The sequence below is a fragment of the Daphnia magna genome, unplaced genomic scaffold (assembly GCF_020631705.1).
Source record: "Daphnia magna isolate NIES unplaced genomic scaffold, ASM2063170v1.1 Dm_contigs092, whole genome shotgun sequence".
Classification (NCBI taxonomy): Eukaryota; Metazoa; Arthropoda; class Branchiopoda; order Diplostraca; family Daphniidae; genus Daphnia; species Daphnia magna.
The window spans coordinates 399,548-424,566 of record NW_025533122.1 but is presented as its reverse complement, the minus strand read 5'-3'; the positions used below and the strand labels follow the sequence as shown (position 1 = coordinate 424,566).

At 44.9% G+C, this 25,019-nt stretch overlaps 1 protein-coding gene and 2 pseudogenes across 1 annotated transcript; 1 reads left to right on the top strand and 2 right to left on the bottom strand.

The window, feature by feature from the left end:
• Positions 1-5,110: 5,110 nt before the first annotated feature.
• LOC116935573 lies at positions 5,111-6,969 on the bottom strand (annotated as a pseudogene).
• A 3,047-nt stretch (positions 6,970-10,016) lies between these two features.
• Positions 10,017-14,604, bottom strand: LOC116935571 (annotated as a pseudogene).
• A 6,639-nt stretch (positions 14,605-21,243) lies between these two features.
• On the top strand, positions 21,244-23,846 carry LOC123477571. Its single transcript, XM_045180955.1, has 3 exons — positions 21,244-22,350; positions 22,981-23,679; positions 23,745-23,846. The coding sequence occupies exons 1-3, from the start codon at positions 21,244-21,246 to the stop codon at positions 23,844-23,846; spliced, it is 1,908 nt and encodes a 635-aa protein (XP_045036890.1).
• Positions 23,847-25,019: the final 1,173 nt, after the last annotated feature.

The following is a 25,019-nucleotide window of genomic DNA, read 5'->3' as shown; positions in this document are numbered from 1 at the left end:
GCATGGCTCCATGAAGAGTTCGGTTGAGCTTGGCTAGTGCCTCTGAATCATCATCTCGGATCGATGGAAGATTCATAAGAGCCATCAAATGGCTCCGAGCAACCACTTGTGGTTGACCATATCGCTTCTTCAGTTCTACTAAGGCATCATAATAAGTGGACGGTATTCGTAATGGTGATTGTACAAGTATTCGGCTATGTAACAACGAACTTCTGTTGTGAGCAACTGCTTTAAGAAAGCATGGCGTTGAGCGTCCGATGGTACTACATTATGGATCATGTCCCTAAAAGAAGAAATAAAGGTTGGCCATTCCTTTGGATCGCCATTGAATGGCGTGATCTTTATCTGTGGTAACGCATTCATTAGCCAATTTGGGCTGAACCCCGCTGAAGCTCCCCTTGGTGGAGGTGTACGCCTGTTAATCCAATCATCGCTGCTGAACGATGGCATTAAAGGAGGTGGTGTACTACCTCTCCGTAATTGTTGTGGTCTAGGATTATACTCAGACGTGGGCGGGCTCCCAATCGCTGATACAGTTCGAGAGGTATATCGATTGATAGTCCTAACCATTGGACGAAATGGCACCGGATAATGCGTTTGCGGTTACTGATCGTAATGATATTCATCTGCCGTAACGAAAGAGTCTTCATCAGCTTGGCTAAGAGTAGCACGACTGACAGTAGAAACTGGCGAATCACGTCGATCACAAAGGTAATGGTTCACCTGTGGTGATGCTCCTCGGACACGAAATTCAATGCCTATAATATAAGTATAGGCATCCGTCATCGGCTTGTTAGCTTCCCATAATCATTGATTGTACAAGAAATGGGAATTTCGCACTTGCTCCAAGCGGCTATGGATTTGTGTCTTCAGGTGTTTTAATATGGAACGGCGACCATGGTTACTAATCAACTGCTCTATCTCACGACACTGTTGCTCAAGGATAACGACTAATGTGTCTCGTTCGACCCATGCCACCTCAATTGCTCGAAGTCGTTTTTCCGGTGTAAGGGATATTTGACTTCTGGAATCTGATGATCGACTTTGGCTGCCAACTCCAGTATCATTTCTGTTACGATGAACCGGAATACCAATATCTGGCATACTAGTTGTGCTGCCGTCAGGTGTCCGTGGTTGAGACATTTCGCTAGGTAAATAAGTTTTCGGTAACTTAGAGTTTTTGCGAATCCCCACTGTATAATCGACGGCCCTGACAAGGTATCGACGATGAACAGTACACAAAATGGATAAAGTGTATTATCAATCGACGGCCCTGTAAAGGTATCGACGATGGAAATTTAAACGACAGACAAAGACTAAATTGACAATCGACGGCCTTGTAAACGTATCGAAGATTGAGAATAAGAAAGACGGGCGAAATTAAATTAACAATCGATGGCCCTGTAAAGGTTTCGACGATTGTGAATGTTCTCAAGCGAAAACGAAATGAACAATCGACAGCCCTGTAAAGGTATCGACGATTGTAAATGTGCACAAACGAAAAACGAAATGAACAATCGACGGCCCTGTAAAGGTATCGACGATTGTATAGGCAAGAGACTGACGAAAACGAAATGAACAATCGACGGCCCTGTAAAGGTATTGACGATTGTAAAAATATGGTGGACGAAAATTAACAATCGACGGCCCTGTAAAGGTATCGATGATTGTAAAAATATGATGGACGAAAATTAACAATCGTCGGCCCTGTAAAGGTATCGACGATTGAAAATATGGAAGACGGGTGTAAACGGAATTAACAATCGACGGCCCTGAAAAGGTATCGACGATTGAAAATATGACGGATGGAAACGGAATTAACAATCGACAGCCCTGTAAAGGTATCAACGATTGAAAATTTGACGGACGAAAACGGAATGAACAATCTACGGCCCTGTAAAGGCATCGATGATTGAAAATATGGAAGACGGGCAAAAACTGAATTAACAATCGACGGTCCTGTAAAGGTATCGACGATTGAAAATAAGACGGACAAAAACGGAATTAACAATCGAAGGCCCTGTAAAGGTATCGACGATTGAAAATGTGACGGACGAAAACGGAATGAACAATCGACGGCCCTGTCAAGGTATCGACGATAACAAAACTAAATCAACAAAAACAAGTTCGCGTTTGTAGTATAACCAAGGATGATTCTCCTGTCGTGTAATGGTACTTCTTGAATTTTCGTTTGATTCACAGTATAGATCTTAAATTAAGTCATGATATTTTTATTTAAAACCAATAACAAGTACTGAACATTGTGTGTTTTATTCCACTGATTCATAAAATGACAGTGGTTTTCGGGATGAAGGGTAAACATAAATATAAATCAACAAAAACCATTATCCGTTTGTAGTTTAAGCAAGGATGACTCTCTTGTCGTGTAATGGCACCTCTTGATTTTTCGTTTGATTTACAGTTGAGATTTAAAATTTAGTCATGGAATTTTTATTCAAAACCAATGACAAGTACTGAACATTGTGTGTTTTATTCCACTGATTCATAAAATAACAGTGATTTTCGGGATGTAGGGTAAACATCAATATAAATCAACAAAAACAAGTTTCCGTTAGTAGTATAAGCAAGAATGACTCTCCTGTCGTGTAATGGTACCTTTTCAATGGTCGTTTGATTCACAGTTTAGATCTTAAATTAAGGCATGATATTTTTATTGAAAACCAATAACAAGTATTAAACATTGTGTGTTTTATTCCACTGACAGTGGTTCGGCAGTGGCAGCGGCAGTTTATTCCAAAATGACAGTGGTTTTCGGGATGAAGGATAAAATTAAATATAAATCAACAAAAACAAGGTTCTGTTTGTAGTATAAGCAAGGATGACTCTCCTGTCGTGTAATGGTACCTCTTGAATTTTCGTTTGATTCACAGTTTAGATCTGAAATTAAGTCATGATATTTTTATTCAAAACCAATAAAAAGTACTGAACATTGTGTGTTTTATTCCACTGATTCATAAAATGACAGTGATTTTCGGGATGAAGGGTAAACATAAATATAAATCAACAAAAACAAGTTCCCGTTTGTAGTATAAGCAAGGGTGACTCTCCTGTCGTGTAATGGTACCTTTTTAATGGTTGTTTGATTCACAGTTTAGATCTTAAGTTAAGTCGTGATATTTTTATTAAAACCAATACACAGTACTGAACATTGTGTGTTTTATTCCACTGATTCATAAAATGACAGTGGTTTTCGGGATGAAGGGTAAACATAAATATAAATCCAGAAAAACAAGTTTCCGTTTGTAGTATAAGCAAGGATGATTCTCCTGTCGTGTAATGGTACTTCTTGAATTTTCGTTTGATTCACAGTTTAGATCTTAAATTAAATCTTGATCTTCTTATTTAAAACCAATAACAAGTACTGAAAATTGTGTGTTTTATTCCACTGATTCATAAAATGATAGTGGTTTTTGGGATAAAGGGTAAACTTAAATATAAATCAACAAAAACCAGTATTCGTTTGTAGTATAATGCAATAATTATTCAGCCAAGTCTGACGTGACTGATTTGATTGCACGCAAACAGAGCGATAAATGCATAAAATAGTGTAAGTACAATTAAAAGTAGTATTTCGGATTGTGTGGGTGGTTTACGGTCATGTTTGTTAAGATCCGTCAGCAAGTCACGTCGGCTGCCCGGATATGAAAAGAACAAAAGGTAGGACAGCTACCAAGGTTAGATTGAAGGTTACTTACGCTAGATTTGATGACATGTTTACGCCTTGTTTGTGACGGTGAGTGCCGTGACGTTGGGTCTGGAAGCATGGGTTGGACTGGCAGTGGGGAGCGGCGATGTATAAGAGGACACAGTGCGTACGGTGAGTCTTGGCACAAACTGTTTATTTCTCCAACACTTGTTATTAGGGTTCTACACGATAGTAGGGAACGCAAAGAGCAACAACTACACACGACTGCTAAAACGGAAACTAACCCGAACATCTAAGTTACGGTGGGTATTATACCACACCCAAGATGCAGACGCTATAAGGTTAGCGTGGGCAATAAAGATGAAGGAATGTACCACCATTTCGCAGGCCATGCGAACTGGTGTGAAAAAAAGAACAAGGTCAATGATAAGACTGGGTGTAGTAACTAAATGAAGTTAACTTAATTTTACATAAAGTCTTAACTCTAGTGGGAGTCCTTACATAGCTCCCCTTCCTACAAGATTGCGTCCTGCAATCAGCATTGCGTAGGGCGGTTGGGTCGTAAGGGGGTCAGTTATTCTTCGGCGGTTCTTCCTTCGTCACAAGCGGTGGGTGACCTCGGCCAGGGCTCCTCGTTGCGGCTCCACGAATGATTCCCGGACGCGTCCAGCTCACCGATCTCCCATCCGTACTCTGGCTCCTTTTGTGCGGGTAACCTATAGCTGCGTTCGACATTCCGCACTGCTGCCAGGTCCTCTTCGTCGGAGTCCAGGGAGTAATGATTGCTGACGAAGCTGACATTGCATTTTCCGCCACGAAGCCTCGCGATGCTGTCGTTTAGCGCTGCAATGTCTATGCCCCTTTCCTGGACGTCACTGGCCGGTGACATACAGTATGGTGAGGACCTGTCTTAGAGTAGTGCGATCGGATCTAAGCGGAGGTTGGAGGTGCCTGAGGAAAAGGAGTCTTCTTCCCAGGGGTCGTCTACCGAGAGTAGGGAGACGTCGTCGATGTCACCTGAAACGTCTGCGTCGTACATAACTTCGTCGTCGTCGGGGTTGTCCGCGCAATACGGGATGTCCTATCTGTTATCTGGGCAGGCCACCACGTATCGGAATTCCTCCATGTCAGACGAGTAGTCTGCACAGTAGAGGATGTCTTCCTCGTCCGGGTCGGGGATCCAGGCCACTTGTCCACCTTTCTGGTCTTCCCGATCATCCGTGGATGGAAGGGATAGGAGCTTAGGGATTGGAGCTTAGGGATAGAGTCCGGTAAGGATTAGGAACGCTTGGTATCGATGGGTTGGTGGGGTGTTATGGGGTACATGGTATACTCGGCACGATTTTGGGTGGGTTGATTTTAAGGGACACTAACATAAAATCTACGACATTGCATGATACATGGGAAAATTAAGGGGGGCAATCAACGCGTGGGGTTCTAATACTAGGGACGCGAGAAAAGGGCTGCTGCTTCTCTGTGTTGGGCTAGGCTACGAGGATGTGAAGTGGGTGGGATGAGGTATGGTTGTTGGTTTAACCCTAGCCGCCCTGCGGAACCGGCGGGAGTTGGGGGCGGGGGTATATTGACAATGGTGATCGGAGTAGTTGGGGCCAAGTTGTTGGTTGCTTGGGGCCCCAACTCAATGTCTTGATGAGCAGACTGAGGTGGCGTTAACCAACTGCACGTGTTAAAGTACCGACAGCATGGGATGTAAAGACCCAGGAGGGAACCGAGTCCGCAGAATCGGAAAGCCAGAGCAATGGATACTCCTACTCCCGACATGATGCCGAAGTTCCGAAGCCAGTATCCGATCCTTGCCATGAAGGAGACGTTTTGTGCTTGTCCGGGGTGGACGAGGACTGTGTTGACGTCTCGTTTGCCCAACATTTCTGTGACATAGCCCATCTGTATGTACGCCAGGATGTCGGCCATGATGGTTGAAGCACTTAGGGGATGCGACGTTGTTTTTGTGGGGTGCAACTGCAGTATCATGCCCAACAAGTTATCGACCTCCAGGGGCATAGTGTCGATGAAACGGCGGCCTTGTATATCTAGGCTGGGGTTGATTGGCATCCAGGTGTTGTTCTTGAAGGTGTGGGCTTTGCCGTTAAAGTTGACGAAGTTTGCGTGCCCGTAGCAATCGGAGTACTTCGTGAGCTCCCAACCTTCCACGTTGATGGTCTGGTTGCCCCACCGAGGTTGGGCTCCACATGGCGTGAAAACCGTCTCGAAGGTGACGTTGCTGGGAAAAAAACTGCAAAACGGATACGATGCCCCGACCGCCAGTAGCTTGGTGCATAATGGAAGGTCCAGATGCTTAGCGGCTAACCATCGGCTTCAGCGGCATGGTAGGCGGTTTTCCGGCTTTCACATTGCAGGTTACGAATTTCTCGGGCCAGGTGGTTTGAAATGTCCATTGCGAAGTCTCTGATGTATTGTGTATGACTGGCATATTCGATCTCCGCCCGTGTCAGTTCGGACAGCGCCATCTTGGCTACGGCGTCCGCGTTATTGGGCATCATCTCGACGAGATCGGCTCCCTTGGCGGCTTCCCGAACCGCGATGACGACTCTGTCCATTCCTAGAACCGGATGGTAGGCAGTGGTTTCCTCCTCCGCAGATGGAACTGTTTATTATTGAATATATAAAATCCAGCTGCTTAATTGGCTCCCGAATACGGAAGGTAGTGTCGTTTTCGGTTGAGTATTTGACGCCAATTCCCTTTTCGATAACCCTTAACTCACACGGCTTCGCTTCCTTCCAGGAATCGTCCCAGACGAGGGTCACGAGGTTCTGTTTGAAAGAGCCGTTTATTGCTCCAGGGAGGTCGCCAAGTGGAGAGCTGATGGTACAGTTCGGGCATTCGCTCTGTAAGGTCACTTCTTCGAGGCGACAGTTGGTCATCTTTTCTGTCGCCGTCCGAAGCCAACTGGTTTCCACGAATGGGTGGCCTTCCAGGGCGAACGAGTTGGGACCAGTAATATATCCATCGCCTTTCCTCGACATTGTCGTGAGTCTCTCATCCTTCGGCACGTTGCTGCATCCACTTAGATGGGGTTGCGGCCATAAGACACTTGATTCCATTGCATGAAGTCCTTGTACACTGTGGTGGTGGCTACCCACATGCTACACGTGTGGCCAGCAAAGCGTTTAACTTCTGGTAGTGTAGAGTAGATAGCGTACGTAATGGGTACCGGTGGAGTGGGGGCGGCTTCAAAAGAGCAGTCTTCCTCCGTGAACTCCAGGAATCCCAGGTTTGCCGCACCATCACAGTTACACACGGTGGCATTAAATGCGGGCATGGGGGTAAAAAACAGGAGGGCGAGGAGGGACATCAACAATAATCTAGGCAAGAGAAGATACGATACGGCGAAAAGCACGAAATAACGACTAAAACAAGGAAATGCATAGCAATGATACATAAGGAAGTAACGGATTCTGTTCTACGGCACGGTATGTAGTGAAAAGACACATGGTTAACAACGCATGATGAACTGTTCATATGGCTGCTACTCAAATTATATTTAAACATCTAACATTTATACGAGGGGATGCGCTACGTGTCACGGCCATTGGGGGTCTAAGGGCGCTACATGGACGTAGACCAGTGCAGCGCTCGGGGCGGAGTGCTACGGGGGGAGGGGGGGACTGGTTGGGCTACTGGCTCTAAAGCCGTTAAAGAGAGTCGTTCCGGGGTGAAAGAGAGGTCTGTGTTTGGTCTTTTGTGGAGGTTTGAAGTTATCGTTCCTTCTGGTAAGGGGGATGGACCGGCGTATAGGTCTATCAGATCTTGTTCTTCCTGCAGAGCGTACTCTTCATCCGTTGGGGGTGGTACTTATAGTTCGTTGGTGAGCTCCGGTGGTATGTGGTGATCACGGCTCTCTTGGAAATCTACGCAAGGTTCTTCCTTCCAGATAAAAGATTCATAAAGGGGTTTGATCCTGTTTACGTGCATCAACTGGGTCTGTTTTCCCGCGCATTCTTGAATTTCAACGGTGTGGTTGTTGTTGATTTTTGTGAGGCGGTATGGCCCTATAAAACGGGGGATGAGTTTCTTGCTTGTGCCTGCCATTGGCGTTCTTACGTCGATTAACACCTTGCCACCGATGTTGAATGCTTGATCACGATCTCGCTTGTCGTACTGGGTCCTTTTCTGTTCCCTGGCTTGGGTCAAGTGCTTTAACCAATACGAAGGCCTCGTGAAGACGTTGCATTAGCCTGCTTTTGTAGTCAGATGGGATGATGATGTTTGCTGGGTTTTGTAAAAATTGGTCAATAGGCACTACTGGATCGCGGCCATGATTTTGGAAGTAGGGGGTTTCTAGGGTGGAGGAGTGTACAGAGTTCCTGTAGGTGAAAGCAACTGGGCCTAGCACTTCTTCCCATTTAGAGAAACCCTGTTCCATGTATTTCCGTAGCATTTCTACTACGGTTTTGTTAAAACTTTCGGTTCAGCCATTAGTCTGTGGATGGTACGCAGGGGTCCTCAACTGTTTAACTTGAAGTGTCTTACAAAGTGAGGAGAACAGCTCGGACGTAAAATTCGAACCACGTTCGGTGACAATGGCCCTTGGGGGACCATGATACAAAATGACTCTATCTGCTAGCGCCTTGCTCGTTGAAAGGACGGTCTGGTCTACTAGAGGGATAATTTCTACCCATTTCGTAAAGTAATCAGTAATTACTAGGATGTGATTGTTCCCTTTCAGGGATTGTGGTTGAATTAGCCCTAAGAAGTCTAGCCCTAAGATCTCGAAGGGTCCTGAGGTGAGGTCTAGGGGGTTTAAGAATTCCCGAAGATTCGATCGTCGTTTGAGGGCACAGGGTTTACAAGCGAGGCAGTACTCCTTTACGTCGGGGAGCATTGTTGGCCAGTAGTATTTGTCTGTAATCCGGAGGCAAGTCCGCTGGTATGCCAGATGGCAGGATAGAGGGGAGTCGTGATACTCGTTCAATAGCTGTTTTCTTAGGCTGAAGGGAACCACCACTTGTTGTTGCACGAACTTCCGTCTCTTCTTTGAGATGGGCTCTTGTGTATGACACAGAAGGCCACCTGCAATGCCATACAGCTTGATTTCTTTCGCCCAAATCTGGTCTGTATTCTCTTCACTAAGGGATCCATGTTCTGAGTAATTTGTTATGTCCATACACAACGAATCTTTTTTCTGTTCGCGGAGTATGGCGTCATCTTCTTCAGGGGCTGTTCGAACTGAATTAACCGGAATTCGGGATAGAAAATCTGCATTCTCATTGACTCGACCCGGCCGGTACTTTATCGAGTATTTGAGGTGAGCCAACAATATTGACCATCTTCCTAATCTACTCGTCTCGTCTTTAAACGTCTGCAACCACTGCAGCGGGCGATGGTCACTGATGATAACGAATGGCTCGTCCTGAAGGTAATGGCGGAAACGCTTTATACCGAAAATCACGGCCACGGCTTCCGTCTCGATGGTAGAGTACTTGGTTTCTGCTTTCTTCAGGTGTCTACTGGCGTAGGCGATTGGTTGGTCTTTTCCGTCGTGTATTTGGGACAAAACGGCTCCTAGTCCATAATCGCTGGCATCAGTGTAAATTAGGAATTCTTTAGTGAAATCCGGGTAGGCCAGAACAGGGTCGGTCATCAGGCATTTCCTAAGGAATTCGAAGGATTTTTCTTCAGCGGGCCCCCATTTAATCCTGTCCTGCGGTTTACCTTTCGCTTGATGTATGAGGGGGTGGGCCACTGTGGAGAACCCCTTGATAAACCGTCGGTAGTATGACGCTAACCCCAAAAAAGACTGTATTTCTTTAACAGTAAGTGGTTTTCTGTAATTTACTAGGGATTCGATTTTGACGGGGTTTGGTGCTACGCCCTCTGCTCAGATGACGTGGCTGAGGTACTGGACAGATGTCTCTAAAAATCTACATTTTGATAGTTTCACCTTGAGATTTGCCTCTTCAAGTAAATAAAAGATTTTCCGCAGGCTCGTTATGTGTTCTAAGGGAGTCTTAGAGAAGATGATAATGTCATCTAGGTAAACCAAGCAAGTCTTTCCTATCTCTTCCTTAAGGACAAAATTCATCAATCGTTGGAAGGTTCCTGGGGCATTAGTCATAACGAAGGCGAGCCGATTCCATTCATACAAATTGTTCTCAACGATGAACGCCGTCTTCTTCTTTGACTGTTCGTCCATTTCTATTTGCCAGTACCCTGATGCCAGATCTAGAGTGGAAAAGCATTTTTGGCCTTGTAACAGGTCAAGCACGTCGTCAATGCGGGGCAAGGTTGAAGCGGAGAAAGGCAAGGTGTGCGGGCACGAAGAAAGGAGTCCTTCTTTGTGATCGCATTTAGTTTTCTGTAGTCAATTCACAGGCGGTCGACACCTGTCACCTTCTTTACTAACACTATTGGGGCCGCCCAAGGGGAGAGGGAGGGTCGTATAATATTGTTTGCTAGTAGTTCGTCGATGATTTTCTTTGCAACCTCTCGTTGACGGGGGGATGCTCTGTATTGCCTTTGGCGGATGGGCCCTTGCCCCTGAGTGTCAATAATGTGTTTGACCAGGCCCGTGTTCCCCAGATTGCGTGTTTGAAATGCGAAGATATTTTGTTTTTCAAGGAGAAATTTTCGCAATTCCCCATTTATGGTTTCCGTAACATCTGGGAGGGAGGCTTCGAAGATGGTGGGGTCGATGGTGGTAGGCTTGGTGGAACAAGATGCTATGAGTGTAGGTGGCTCGAAAACCACATGACCTAAGATGGTGTAGCGAGGAAGGGAGATAGTGTGGTTTGTTTCGTTGACTTTCACAATTCTGAACATCCCATTGTCACGTTTTTTAGAGACGAAGGAATCCAGTCGAAGAACGGCGGGTAACCATGGGTTTTTTACTAGAAAACAGGCAGTGTTGAGAGAGCTTGACGTCACTATTCTCGCTCTCCACCACGCATGCGGATGATGGAGGTATTTTCGTTTTAACAGCCACCATCATTGTACGTTTGTCATCGTTTTGGAGTTGATCAGACTCCCTCTCTCGATAGACTCGCCTCTCACGACCGTCGATCATAAACTTATTGTTACACTTGGGGGTGAAGTGTAACACGAGTGTATTAGGACGTCCACTTTTTAGGAAGTCAAGTAAGAACATTGCATTCAAGAGACACTACATCGCCTATTTATGGTAGGCGAACAGCATGGTTGAATCATCGAGTGCTTTCACCCTTGCTGTTTCTACGAACAATCGAGATAACCATACCGACCAACCGTATGACTTATTACTAAGCAAGGCCGGTTGTACGAGTACATCCGCCCTTGCTTGTTTCTACAAAAGAAAAAGATACTTTTAACCATTTACTACAAAGCAAGGCCGAACGTTTGAGTACATTCGTCTTTGCTTGTTTCCCCGAAGCGTTAGAGAAAGTGTAAACGTCCTGTGTTGCTAACGCAACATTCAGACACAGCAAGGTCGTATGTACTCTTACATTCGCCCTTGCTTGTTTCCAAGAAGGATGTGAGTGTGGGGTGTGTCTCACGCGTATATCACGTGATCTCCACGTGACAGATCCCCCCTTGTGAAGGCGGTCGCCCCCGACCGCTTGATAACTAAAATAAAACCCCCAGAACGGTAACCCCAAAAGCCCTAAAACCCTTAATCAGAAAACCCAACACACCAAATTAAAGAACAAACAAAAAATCCCGAAAACAAAAATTCCAAAAGAACACCCAAAAAGAAACATTCAAAAAGGAAATGTCGTGTCAAACCTCTGCCACCTGTTCGAGGTGCGGTAGGAAGTGATCGTCTTGAACATTTAATTGTTCGTGGGCCCTCATACGGCCTCTCCACCAAACAATTTGGTAACTGAGATAAGTTGTTGCCAACACCAGTAATAGTACCATGATCAGAAGTTCAAACGGATATATTGGCTCCGACAGCTGAAATTCTTTCAAAAACAGTGTTCTGACTCCGGTTACTGCCGGAATATCAGCTGCGTTGAGGCCAACCCCCGGTCGTATGGGTAAATCACGCCACTCCGTCGGCAGTGTGGAGCAAGGTACCATTTTTTTGCCCGTCCAGATACATGCTGAAATTCGCCCTTAGCTCCGTATCGCCCCATTGATTGTACGCTCCCGTTGACTCGTAACGCTCAAGCCAGTCGAAGGCGTCATCTTCTGGCGTTGCCTTAAAGACCTTCGGAATCAAAAATTTTATCTGAGGAGGCATAATGCCAGTACCTGAATCACTATCAGTATCTGAAAATAACTGCTCCTCGTCAGCGCTGTCCACGTTTACCTCTTCTTCGCTTCCGTCACTACTTTCGTGTGCGTCGTCAATACTCCCTTCTACGTCGGATTCTTCAAGATCGTTCGTAGTAATTTCCAACTCGGCTTCTTCGCTTTTTTCGCTACTGTCTTGTGCTGTCTCAATACTCTTGTCTACGTTAGATTCTTCAAGATCTTTCGCAGTACTCTCCAACTCGTCGTCTTCACTTTTTTCGCTACCTTCTTTAGCTGCCTCAATACTCTTGTCTACGTAAGATTCTTCAAGATCTTTCGCAGTACTCTCCAACGTTTTTTCAGCCTGGATTACCCGCTTCCCACTCCCCACTACGTCCTCTGTGCTGTCCGGCCCAACAGTTTTTTCTTCCAGCTGTTGTTCCGGTACCTGGCGCGTAGATGGAGGCAAAGGGTGTAAACGTCTGCTCGGATTCCTTGGACAACTAGGCAAACGTCGATTCGATGACTTCCTCATTTACCTCCGGCAAAAAAAAATTATTAATGTCTTGCTGCATTACAATACCTCAAAATCTTGTCACAGTAATAAACGATTTCCTCGAGAGAAAGCTAATAGAAACCAAATAGTCTTACCCACTGTCAGCCGAAAACGTGGCTCCGTATCCAACAATTTAAGATTTGGCACAACCCGTTGGTTAAGCCGCTTGTGGTAGAGCCCATAAACGATTTTCACCTCTGACAATGAATAATACTATAAGATAAACTTCCTTGCCTTGTCTCCTTAGTAATGCTGCATCTCCACCATTTGTTACACTTGGGGGTGATGTGTAACACGAGTGTATTAGGACGTCCACACTTTAGGACGTCAAGTAAGAACATTGCATTCAAGAGACACTACATCGCCTATTTATGGTAGGCGAACAGCAAGGTTGAATCATCGAGTGCTTTCATCCTTGCTGTTTCTACGAACAATCGAGATAACCATACCGACCAACTGCATGACTTATTACTAAGCAAGGCCGGTTGTACGGGTACATCCGCCCTTGCTTGTTTCTATAAAAGAAGAAGATACCTTTAACCATTTACTACAAAGCAAGGCCGAATGTTTGAGTACATTCGCCCTTGCTTGTTTCCCCGAAGCGTTAGAGAAGGTGTAAACGTCCTGTGTTGCTAACGCAACATTCAGACAAAGCAAGGTCGAATGTACTCGTACATTCGCTCTTGGTTGTTTCCAAGAAGGAGATGAGTGTGGGGTGTGTCTCACGCGTATGTCACGTGATCTCCACGTGACATTATTTTCATAAAGAGCGTCTAAACCTAGTACGCATTCTTCCATAATTTCCAGAATGACGATAACTCTTGTTGAAATGGTTCACGGGGCCTCTCGTCCTCGACGAGAACATCTACTATTACGGTGCCCTGGCAGACCAGGCGCCTGTTGCTTATATCGAAAAGGTTTACCGCTACTTCTCTTGTGTGTCTGAATTCTTACATTTGTTGCTGTAGTCTTTCGAAGAGTCGACTACTTATGAGGCTTTTGCCTGCTCCACTGTCTACTAACGCTTTGAATGAACAATTCCCTTCTCTTAGTCTAATTCTGGGGGTGGTAACTTGGTTGGACACGGATTTGAAAAATTGTTGGGGCTTGGGGCACCCACCGAGTGGCCCAACAATTGATTCGGTGGTTTCTAGCTTTCCGCCTGCGACCGCAGGTTGCCGGTTGGTGTCGCTGGAGTGTTGGGATAATACCCTGATGGTGGAGGGGGTCTTGGGTTCCGGATTGTAGGGCAGAAATTATGTCGGTGCCCTATGTTTCGGCACAGGTGGCAAAGTTCGTTCTTTTGTTGTAGCTTGGTGAAACAGTCTGTTTCGGTGTGGAACCCCCAGGTGTTGTGGAATTCGCAAAAAGGGCTGCCGTTTTAAAAGCTTCGGGCTGCGTCACGTTCGGGTATCTCTGTCTTCCACCAACCTGAGAGAGCCTCTGTTCTAATTGCCTTTTTATTTCTGCTAGACTCTGTTATAGTTCCGCGTTGTGAGTCGTGGCACTTTGGTCAACCTTTGTGCTAAAGCGATTTAGGGCTTCCAGCACGCTGGTCAGTCCATTTTGATGGGTTGTGGCGTTCGTTGATGAGTATGCTGCATGGATTTTAACTCTCGTCTGTGATTCTTCAATAGCTAATGCGGTAAGTTCGGCTCGATCGATAAGCGTCTCGAACGATGCAAACTTTTTATACTGTAAGGGGACTTGCACGTCGCTAGGTAGACCTTCCAGAAACCTGTCCATCATCATTTGCTCCCGGGATGCGGCGGTAGCTGAATCTAATATCCCATCCATAGGGTAAGCTATATGGAACGCCTTGCGGATACGATTTGCGTAGCGGCGCATGTTTTCCTCCGGCTCCCTCTTCATGTTGTGAAACTGGACACTCCTTTGTGACCGCGTTTCTGTCGAGTGGAAGAGTTTGAAGAGTCGTGCTTTCACTGCTGCGTACTCTTGGGATCGGATAGGAATGTCTAATTTGAATGTTTCGAATTCTTCAGCAGCCTCTCCGTAGAGTTTAGAGCGCATTAAGCGTAATTTCCTAGCTTCATCAAAGTTGCCTAGATCGAGGGCTGATTGCATGTGAGCCACCCAACCGTCGAAACGACCAGAACTCTGACGATCGCAAAAGATTGTCACTGAACCAGAGGCTTGCATTGCCTGTTCCTGTTGTGCCCTCCTAATTTTGTCGTCTATGACTACACTTGTTACGGATGAGTGACAGCTGGTACTTGGGATTCTTGGGTGTAGGGTGGAGGGTGGTTGTGTGTTTAGCCAGTGGGGGTTTTGCTGCCCACTGGATGGTGGGTTGACTGGTGTTGAAGCTACGAAACCTTGCAGGGCAATGCTCTGGGAGGGTTGTCCAAATGGGGTAAACGGATTGGTGGGGGGGGGGGAGGTGTTATAACCCCACTGTGGTACGGGTAATGGGGTGACCCTCTGTAGTGTTGAAGTCGGGTACGGGTTGGTGGTTCCTTGTAAGATGTCTGTGATTACCGTTGGTTGGTTCTGCTCTGCTTGGGCAAGGGTTCTCGTGGGGTTGACCGCTGTCTTCGTGTCGACGCCAGCTTCTAGGAGGCGGGTCAATTATTTTTCGTACGTCTCAAAGAACGTGCTCGCCTGTACTGGAGACGGTTTGCTTGCACCCGCCTCATACAGGGGGAGCACTGGTGTAAATGACACCTTCCTGTTTGACGGTGTCTTCATCGACGTAGGGCATCGGGGGCCGGACACTGGTGTAGGATGTAGGGTGTGTTGGTGGGACATCGTTGGCGAGGCGATTGGCGTGCTTGTCGAAGTCGGAGGTGTAAATTTATCTGTCTCTTTGCGGGGATTGGGCTTCCCGGGTGTTTCCTCGATTGTATCGCGATCCAAGGTCGTCACGGGACTGAACTCGGTTGGATCGGGTAAGTTTGGGTCGGGTCTGGAAAAGTCTGGGGTGGGTACGTCGATAAGCCGCTCCTCGGTGCTCTGTACTGTGTCGGTTCTCAGCGGTGGGGTTGGTGCGTCGATAGAAGGGGCGAATCACTGCTGTCGTACGAACGAGGTAGAACTAGCGTGTACCCCGTCCGTAGGTTTAAAAATTCGAAAAGTCTGGTTGGAGTATCGAGGGAGGGGTAAAGCGCTAGAAGAGAAAGCAACGAGACCCTGGTGTGCTCGTCACTTAGGCGGATTCGGCCGTTAGCTTCCAGATGAAGCTGGAGCTCGAAGATTAGCTCGTCTTCTGGAATATCGTGGATGCGGGAGTGCTAATATTGGCTGTGGAAGGAGGTCATTTTCTGGTTACTAGGTGTGTGGGAAGGGTCTGTTTCGTGTAGGAGAGTGCTTGCTTGGCGTAACAGCTCTCTTCTCTCCTCCTCTGTGTCACTGTCTTTAAATAAGGACTGTGCGTGGTTCCGGAATACGTTTTTTTGCTGGGCGAATTGTGCTTCCCTTCGGTCTGTGTTGTTGGGGATATCGAAATTTACTAGGGGGGCTGTTGGTTGGGGGTATGGGTTTTTTGGTCGGGCGCCCAGGTGTGCCCACTCGTCTTCGTTTGCATGTTCCCGTACTTCCTGTGGCGTTAAATATCCTTCTCCTGACCCTTGGCTTTCCTTGCAGGTGTTTTCAAACTTCTCTAATTGTTCGTCGATGTATTTTTGGTTTACTGCGGCTTAGTTTGGTCCTGGGCCCGTCCTGAATGATGGGAAGGATTGACGGAAGGACCTCCCCCAACGCTTAAGAAGCGGAATCTTCTTTCCCGCGCTGCTCTCGTCCTTTACCATTAAAATTTTACACGGATGTTATGCACGCGGGAACGAAGCTAAATGGGTGAGGCGGCCTTTTCTCCAAATCTTGGGTGTTCGGGAGTCGGCGGGAGTCAGCGTGACTTAGCGTGAATGCTTTGTGGAACAGTAGTAATAACAGTAGGCTTAAAGGTCTACTGGCTTGAAAGCACGCAAAAATCCCTTTTCGTGAATTTCTACTCCCGTGTGAGCAATCACGGTTACCAACTTTCCCTGGGTAGTCTATGCACGAGCATGAGTGACATAACAAGAATTTAAAAAAAAGAATTATTTTTTTCCTGGCGGTTTGAGGGTTTCGGGAGTCGGCGTGAGTCGGCGTGACTTAGCGTGAGGGCATTGTGGAACAGTATTATTGGCTCAAATATATTCTGGCTTGAAAATACACAAAAATCCCTCTTCGTGAATTCCTACTACCGCGTGAGCAATCACGGTTCACTGCACGGCAGAATAAGGGAGTGGTGTTTAAACAAAAAAAATGGGGTTTCTGAATCCTAAATCCGTCGCTGGACGAACTCGACAAAAAATAGAGATGGCTTCTGTCAACATAAATAAGGTAGAACGACCCTCACGTTCAATCACGCTACGCAGAAAACTACCCGACGCATGTCCGTTCATTAAATGTGCATGTGACGCATAGTGTCCGCACCACGGAGCCTGAACGAGCGAATCATCTGTTTGTAGCGGCGCGAGGCGGTAAAAAAAAGGAACGAGGTCATGGTTCGACTTCGCTGCCACCAGATGCAATAAGTAATAAGCCACGTCTGACGTGACTGATTTGATTTCACGCAAGCAGAGTGATAAATACATTAAATAGTGTTAGTACAATTAAAAGTCGTATTTCGGATTGTGTGGGTGGTTTACGGTTATTTTTGTTAAGATCCGTCAGCCAGTCACGTCAGCTGCCCGGATATGAAGAGAACCTAAGGTAGGGAAAGCTAGCAAAGTTAGATGGAAGGTAACTTACGCTGGAGTTGATGACATGTTAACGCCTTGTTGGTGACGGTGAGTACCGCGACGTCGGGTTTGGAAGCACGGGTCGGGTTGGCAGCGGGGAGCGGCGATGTATAAGAGGACACGGTGCGTACGGTGAGTCTTGGCACGAATCGTTAATTTCTGCAACACTTGTTATTAGCGTTCTACACGATAGTAGGGAACACAAAGTGCAACAACTACACACGACTGCTAAAAGGGGAACTAACTCGAACATCTAAGAGACGGTGGGTTTTATACCACACCCCAGACGCGGACGCTATAAGGTTAGAGTGGGCAATAAAGATGAAGGAATGTGCTACCAGTTCGCAGTCCATGCGAACTGGTGTGAAAGAAGGAACAAGGTCAATGATAAGACTGGGTGTCATCAACACCTCGGTCAAGCGGAAGACAGTCATAAAAGAGAAAGCGAGGGAAAGGAGGTCAATGGGGGGGGGGGGAAAGGAATATAAGGTTGTACAAACACTTAACTAAATGCAGTTAACTTAATTTTACTTAAAGTCTTCACTCTAGCGGGAGTCCTTACAACATAAATATAAATCAACAAAAACAAGTTTCCGTTTGTAGTATAAGCAAGATTGACTCTCCTGTCGTGTAATGGTACCCTTTTGTATTTTTGTTCGACTCACAAATAAGATCTTATACTAAGTCATGATATTTTTTTTCAAAACCAATAACAAGTTCTGTTTGTAGTATAAGCAAGTATGACTCTCCTGTCGTGTAATGGTACCTCTTGAGTTTTCGTTTGATTCACAGCTTAGATCTTAAATTAAGTCATGATATTATTATTTAAAACCACTAAAAAAGTACTTAACATTGTGTGTTTTATTCCACTCTTTCATAAAATGACAGTGATTTTCGAGTTGAAGGGTAAACATAAATAGAAATGAACATAAACAAGTTTCCGTATGTAGTATAAGCAAGGATGACTCTCCTGTCGTGTAATGGTACTTCTTGAATTTTCGTTTAATTCCCAGTTTAGATCTTAAATTAAGTTATGATATTTTTATTCAAAACCAATAACAAGTACTGAACATTGTGTGTTTTTTTCCACTGATTCATAAAATGACAGTGACTTTCGAGTTAAAGGGTTAACATAAATATAAATCAACAAAAACAAGTTTCGGTTTGTAGCATAAGAAAGGATGACTCTCCTGTCGTGTAATGGTACCTCTTGAATTTTCGTTTGATTCACAGTTTAGATCTTAAATGAAAATATAATATTTTTATTCAAAACCAATAACAAGTACTGAACATTGTGTGTTTTATTCCACTGATTCTTAAATGACAGTGATTTTGAGTTTAAGGAATTATTGTTTGATTCATAGTTTAGATCTTAAATTAAGTTATGATATTTTTGTTCAAAACCAATCACAAGTCCTGAACATTGTGTGTTTTATTCAACTGGTTCATAAAATGACAGTGATTTTCGAGTTGAAGGGTTAACATAGATATAAATCATAAACAACAAGTTTCCGTTTGTAGTATAAGCAAGGATGACTCTCCTGTCGTGTAAGTACGGGCGTGAAAGTGTACCGTGTAACTAAGGGCGTAAAAGTGTACCGGATGACTCCAACACGAGCTAATCTCAAGGATCTAGCAAAGTGGATAGACGAGATGGTGATGGGTGATTTGATTACCAGGCCGTCTACTCATAGATCACCAGCTACACAGAAAGAAAAGAAAGTGGGAAGTGCTAATCCTTCCACCAAACCCTCTCTTTGGAAAAGGTCCTGTTTTTTTACAAACCTCCACAACTCCACCAGTCAAGACACCGCAGCAAAGTCCTCCCTCTGAGAGTAATTCGTTATCGCTGAAGAAAAGCGTTATTAGGAAATGCATTTATTGTGATAACGCCCATTCGATAAAAACCTATTCCACATTCAAAGATCTAGATGTTACAGCTAGAGTGGAGTGGGTAAAAGAGAAACGATTATGTTTTAGGTGTCTGATTGGAATACATCGGGGAACTGAGTGTCCCACCGAAATCGTCTGCAACATTGGGAACTGTGGTCAACGACACCATCCCTTATTGCACGGAGTGCCTCGAGTTTATCCCGTGAATACTTCAGCAACTAAAAACACAGTCCAGTCACCAGCAAAGTCATCTGATGGTCGCGCAATGACCATTAATAACAGGAATACCGCTATCAACACTTCCCTAGCTATCGTTCCTGTTTTACTTCAAGCTAACGGGGTGGAAATAGAAACTTTCGCTTTTCTAGATACAGTAGCGACCGTTAACTTAATTCGAGAGGATGTAGCTAAACAGCTCAAATGCAAAAGGAATGCAAGGAATGTATCCTTTGGCTCGTTTCACGGCCAAGACCCACAGTTTCAATCAACTACGGTTAGTCCGACTGTGAAGGCTCATGATAGATCTTTGGAATCGGATTTAAAGCAGGACTCTACTGTGCCGACTCAGTACCTAAAGTTACCATGCCCACCGAAAGAGTTAATGGAGATCCGAAGTCGTTACCCTGATCTCAAAGACGTAAAACTGGTTGATATTGGAGAACCAACCATCATTTTTGGAGCGGGAAACCAATGGCTGCACTTACGTCTCGATGAAAGACTACCTCCTGTTGGAACTGACGCTCTTTTTGGTTTATTGAAGCCATTTGGTTGGACTTGCGTTGGCGATCTAACATTAGGGACACAGCAACATGATTCAACGGTTTGTCGTTCGAACAAACCCTTGCTGACTGTGCAAAAACGCTGCTACCATGTACAAGAATCACCGACGGAAGCATTGCTTTTGCGCCAAGTTGAGAAATTGTTGGAAACGGAAATCTTTCCAATTGTAACTCTAGCTCAACCGCTAGAATCAACCGAGCATAAACTAGCGAGGAAGAAATTCGATGCAACTATTCAATTCGACGGAACCAGGTATGAAGTAGGAATACCATGGGTTTCAGATGATATCGCATTACCCGACAATTACAATAGTGCATTGCATCGACTTTTCTCTATCGAAAACAAATTCGTTCACAATTCTAATTTTGCTGAGAGATACAAAGCCGTAATCGATGACTATGTGGCAAAGGGATTCGCTCGGCCTCTCAAAGAAAGTGAACTGAAGGGCACCTTTGGGAGAAATTGGTACCTTCCCCAACATGGAGTCGTAAATCCTCGGAAACCTGAAAAGGTTAGAGTGGTCTTCGATGCTTCGGATGATATCGCGATGAATTTTCTGAAGCCGCTGAACGAGTCTACAAGAACTTCTATGTAGATAACCTTCTGGATTCTTTTTACACGAAAGAGGAGGCTAGTCGAGTGGTCAAAGATTCTACAGCATTGCTAGAGGATTCCATCTGAACCAATGTCTCTCTTTATCTCGACGGGTATTGTCACGTGTACCAGAAGGTGATCGTAATCAACCTCGCCTGAATTTGGATCTAGAGGATTTGCCCACGGAGAGAACCTTAGGTGTTTTATATGACAGCAAAATTGACAGCTTCATCTTTGATGTTAAAACCGACGTCAAAGCGAGTACTAAGCGTCGGATCTTGAGTGCTGTGTCTACCTTGTATGACTCAATGGGGTTTTTATCACCAGTGATCCTTAGCGCCAAAAGAATTCTACAAGAATTGTGGCTTGTCGGTGTTGACTGGGATGACCAAGTTCCCGAAGTAATTCAACCTAGTGGAACAATCAAATCATCTATTGGTCTAACTCGAAAACTGACCTTCAGTGGATAGCCACAAAGACATGTCGCTTTCAGACGTTCGTCGCAAATCGAATATCCGAAATCTTAGAGCATTCTCAACCAACTGAATGGAGACATGTCCCAGGAATCAAAAATCCAGCTGACGAGTGCAGCAGAGGACTTATCCCTGATGAGATGATGGAGAATTACCGTTGGGTTAATGGGCCAGACTTCTTGCAGCAAGAAGAATACGCCTAGCCGATAACCATTAAACTTCCCGAACCTTCTGTCGAAGATCAAGGGGTATCAGCCTCCAACTGGATTGGGCTTGTTTACGGCCCCGCTGAAGAAAATAGGCTCCGCTCACTTTTGGAACGAAATTCCAACTACGACGTAGTGATGCAAATTGTTTCATGGATCCTTCGTTTCATTTCCAACTCGAAATTGAAATTGCTGGATCGTGACAAATCACGCATTGGTGTCAAATGCATTCAGCACGCTGCTAATCATTGCATCAAATCTGCGCAATTGGAGATATATTCCGAAGAAATAGAGGCTTTAAAGGATAAAAAATCTTTAAAATTGAGTTCGACGCTGATTACTTTATCACCATTTCTGGATGAAGAAGGAATACTGCGAGTAGGAGGTCGCTTGAATTACGCCCCCCTTTCGTTCGACATCAAGCATCCCAAAATCCTGCCTCACGATCATCCCCTCACGCGTTTAATCGTCATGAGAGAGCATGATCTCCTGTTTCACCCATCTCCAGAAAGACTGCTCAGCTCAATAAGGTCTCAATATTGGATCATTAAAGGACGAGTGGCTATCAAAAGGTATCTGCACAAGTGCTTTACTTGCAAACGCCATAGAGCTACTCCCTGCATTCCTTTAATGGCCCCGCTTCCGCGTCATCGTCTTATTTCGTTCCAACGTCCATTCACTCATGTGAGTTTGGACTATTTCGGCCCGTGCAACATCACCATTTATCGTCGCAAAGTAAAACGATATGTTTTTCTGATAACCTGTCTCAACACTAGAGCGGTACACTTGGAAGTTGCAGCCTCACTCGACTTGTCGTCTTTTTTTATCGCCTTTGCTTCGTTCACCGCCCGAAGAGGTCGCCCGTCAGTCGTGTTTAGCGATAATGGAACTCAAATTGTTGCTGGAGACAAGGCAATCCAACAAGGCATCGAGCGTCTCAAGAAGCAAAACATCGTTGGTCAAATGGTGAAACAAGAAATCGAATGGCATATTTCACCACCATTAGCGCCACATTTCGGAGGCGTTTGGGAAAGTCTCGTAAAATCAGCAAAGGTGGCTCTGGAGGCCATTGTGGAATCACGTCCGCTTACCGAAGAGCTTTTACGTGGTTTCGTGATTCAGGCCGAATCGTTGTTGAATGGACGTCCACTGACCTATGTCAGTGTGGACCCTCGAGATCCCGAACCACTTACCCCTAATCATTTTTTGTTAGTCCAGAGCTCGCCTAACACCGAAGACGACGTTGTAAGGAACGGTCAGCCGCGTTCCTTACATCCCTTTCTCCTTTCCCACGCTTACAACCCTTTTCCCCTCTTCCACCGATAGGTCATCTACCGATGGCTCCGGCCTCCAATCTCCCTTCTACCTGGCCTTCAAACGTGTGAATTCTCCACATAGGTGTTACATTTACACACAAAATATTAATTCCCTTTGCGACACCTGACCCTAAGTGACCTTGCTCCTTCGTATAAATGTTGCCCTTTTCCCCGATTGTCAGTCAGTCTTCAGTCAGTCTTCAGTCAGTCTTCAGTCAGTCTTCAGTCAGTCTTGAGTCAGTCTTGTGTCAGTCTCTTTTGCAGTCTTCATCAGTAAGTCTCTTTAAATCGGACTCGTCTTGTTAACTGTTATCTCGGTCTTTGCCAAAAACTCTGTGCAACAATAAACTCATCATCATCACACACAACTATTCCCCATATTCAATATTAAAAGTAAGGAAAACTATTTTCATTCCCCGTCCTTACATTTGGTGACAGTGAACTTCGTACCCTGAACCCCCGAAAAGACTTTAACCAGTGCCACGTTAACCTAAAGTAACATTTTAGCGCCATCCATCCGTTACTGAAAAATTAATTCAAAATGCAAAAAACTATCAAGATAAATACGACGATGCTTAAGACAGTATGGAACGAAAAAATTACACGTCAATTGAAGAAATTTGGAAAAATTTTGAGAGACATTTCTACAAGTAAGTTTGAAACTCAAGTTCCTACACAAGAACCTGCTATAATCATCAGTGCCAAACAAACGTCAGATAACACAAGCATAGGCACCAGCGAAGCTTTTTCCATCACCATTGAACTTCCAACAATGATAGGAGATCAATCCTCAAATGAAGCCTCGACAAAATTGGAGGAAAACGAATCTTTAACAAAATGCACTCCCTTAACGATTGTTCAAGAAGATTTAACAGCCATCTCTTACTACCAAAACGAGGACCAAGTCTTCCCGAAGAATATCAAGATAAATAGCCTTTTTTCGTCAACTGAAGAAATTCAAACACATTGCCATCGAGAACCGAGCAATATCAAAGATACTACCTATTCACCAATAAATACTACCTTAAAGTGTTCGGCTCTTTGTTTTACTAGAACAACCGCTTCATCTGCTGTTAACTTCAGACCATCATGCATCAAAAAGCAGTTCAACAACCTCCTTTTCAAAACCCTGATTAAGTCCATTCTACCAAAATATTGGGAGCAGTTCAAGAAATTTGAAAAGTACCTTACAGCTTTAAAAGGCCCCTACAACAGTATTCAGCGACTCAGCGATCAATTATACACCCCAAGGCCCTATGTAAAGATGAAAAATACCACTTTTCTCCACCATACCTCTATACTCTTTCCAAATTGAAAATTAAGACGACGTCACCAACCATCTCCAACAGCCGATTCTTGACCAAGTTTTTCGCCATTCTCATCGTACTTCCAAACACAATTTACTATCACCAACATGTTCATTAGCACAAGTGACTCAACAGCCACCAAGGAAAGAAGATTTATCCACGGATATTTGACCCATCACGGAAAGGAGATTCACCCACGGACTATCGATCAATGCATTTACTGTTTCAAATGACTTGGCTGACATCACCATTCTTTTTCTAATTCCCTTGACTATTTTATTTTTTACAACAACCTAAGCCTCAAAACTAACTTTAAAGGTCTAATATCAAATTTGGTTTTCATCGGTGCACAAAAAAAAATCTTCAAAAATTATATACAATTATCCTCCGCCAGACGGAGCGCATCCCCCATTATCCTTCGACTGCCGCGAGATGATGTGCTAAGAAATAGACATTGTCCCAGTCGCCATTCTCCCCTTTCTGACAGGCAAGGTGTACTAGGTTTAGACACCCCCTCTCAGCCACAAGAGCTAACGAACTGAAGAAGACGTCTGAATCCGAAGAGACCACGTCGAGTTCAACGCTCATGCATCTACGGACATTTCAGCCCTGGACCTGCCTATGTTACAGACGTTTCTGGCATTACAGATACCGGGTGGATCTCCGCATTCTTGGACCTCTGGATTCTCGCCGCTGCGGAAAACACGTCCCCTCTTCAAAAATAAAAATTAAAAAAAGTCGCACCTTTGTTTTCCCGATCCAGATTTGACCTTATATCTATTTATAGATTGCGGGACGCAATCTTTCGGCACGGGATGTTATGTAAGGAACGGTCAGCCGCGTTCCTTACATCCCTTTCTCCTTTCCCACGCTTACAACCCTTTTCCCCTCTTCCACCGATAGGTCATCTACCGATGGCTCCGGCCTCCAATCTCCCTTCTACCTGGCCTTCAAACGTGTGAATTCTCCACATAGGTGTTACATTTACACACAAAATATTAATTCCCTTTGCGACACCTGACCCTAAGTGACCTTGCTCCTTCGTATAAATGTTGCCCTTTTCCCCGATTGTCAGTCAGTCTTCAGTCAGTCTTCAGTCAGTCTTCAGTCAGACTTGAGTCAGTCTTGTGTCAGTCTCTTTTGCAGTCTTCATCAGTAAGTCTCTTTAAATCGGACTCGTCTTGTTAACTGTTATCTCGGTCTTTGCCAAAAACTCTGTGCAACAATAAACTCATCATCATCACACACAACTATTCCCCATATTCAATATTAAAAGTAAGGAAAACTATTT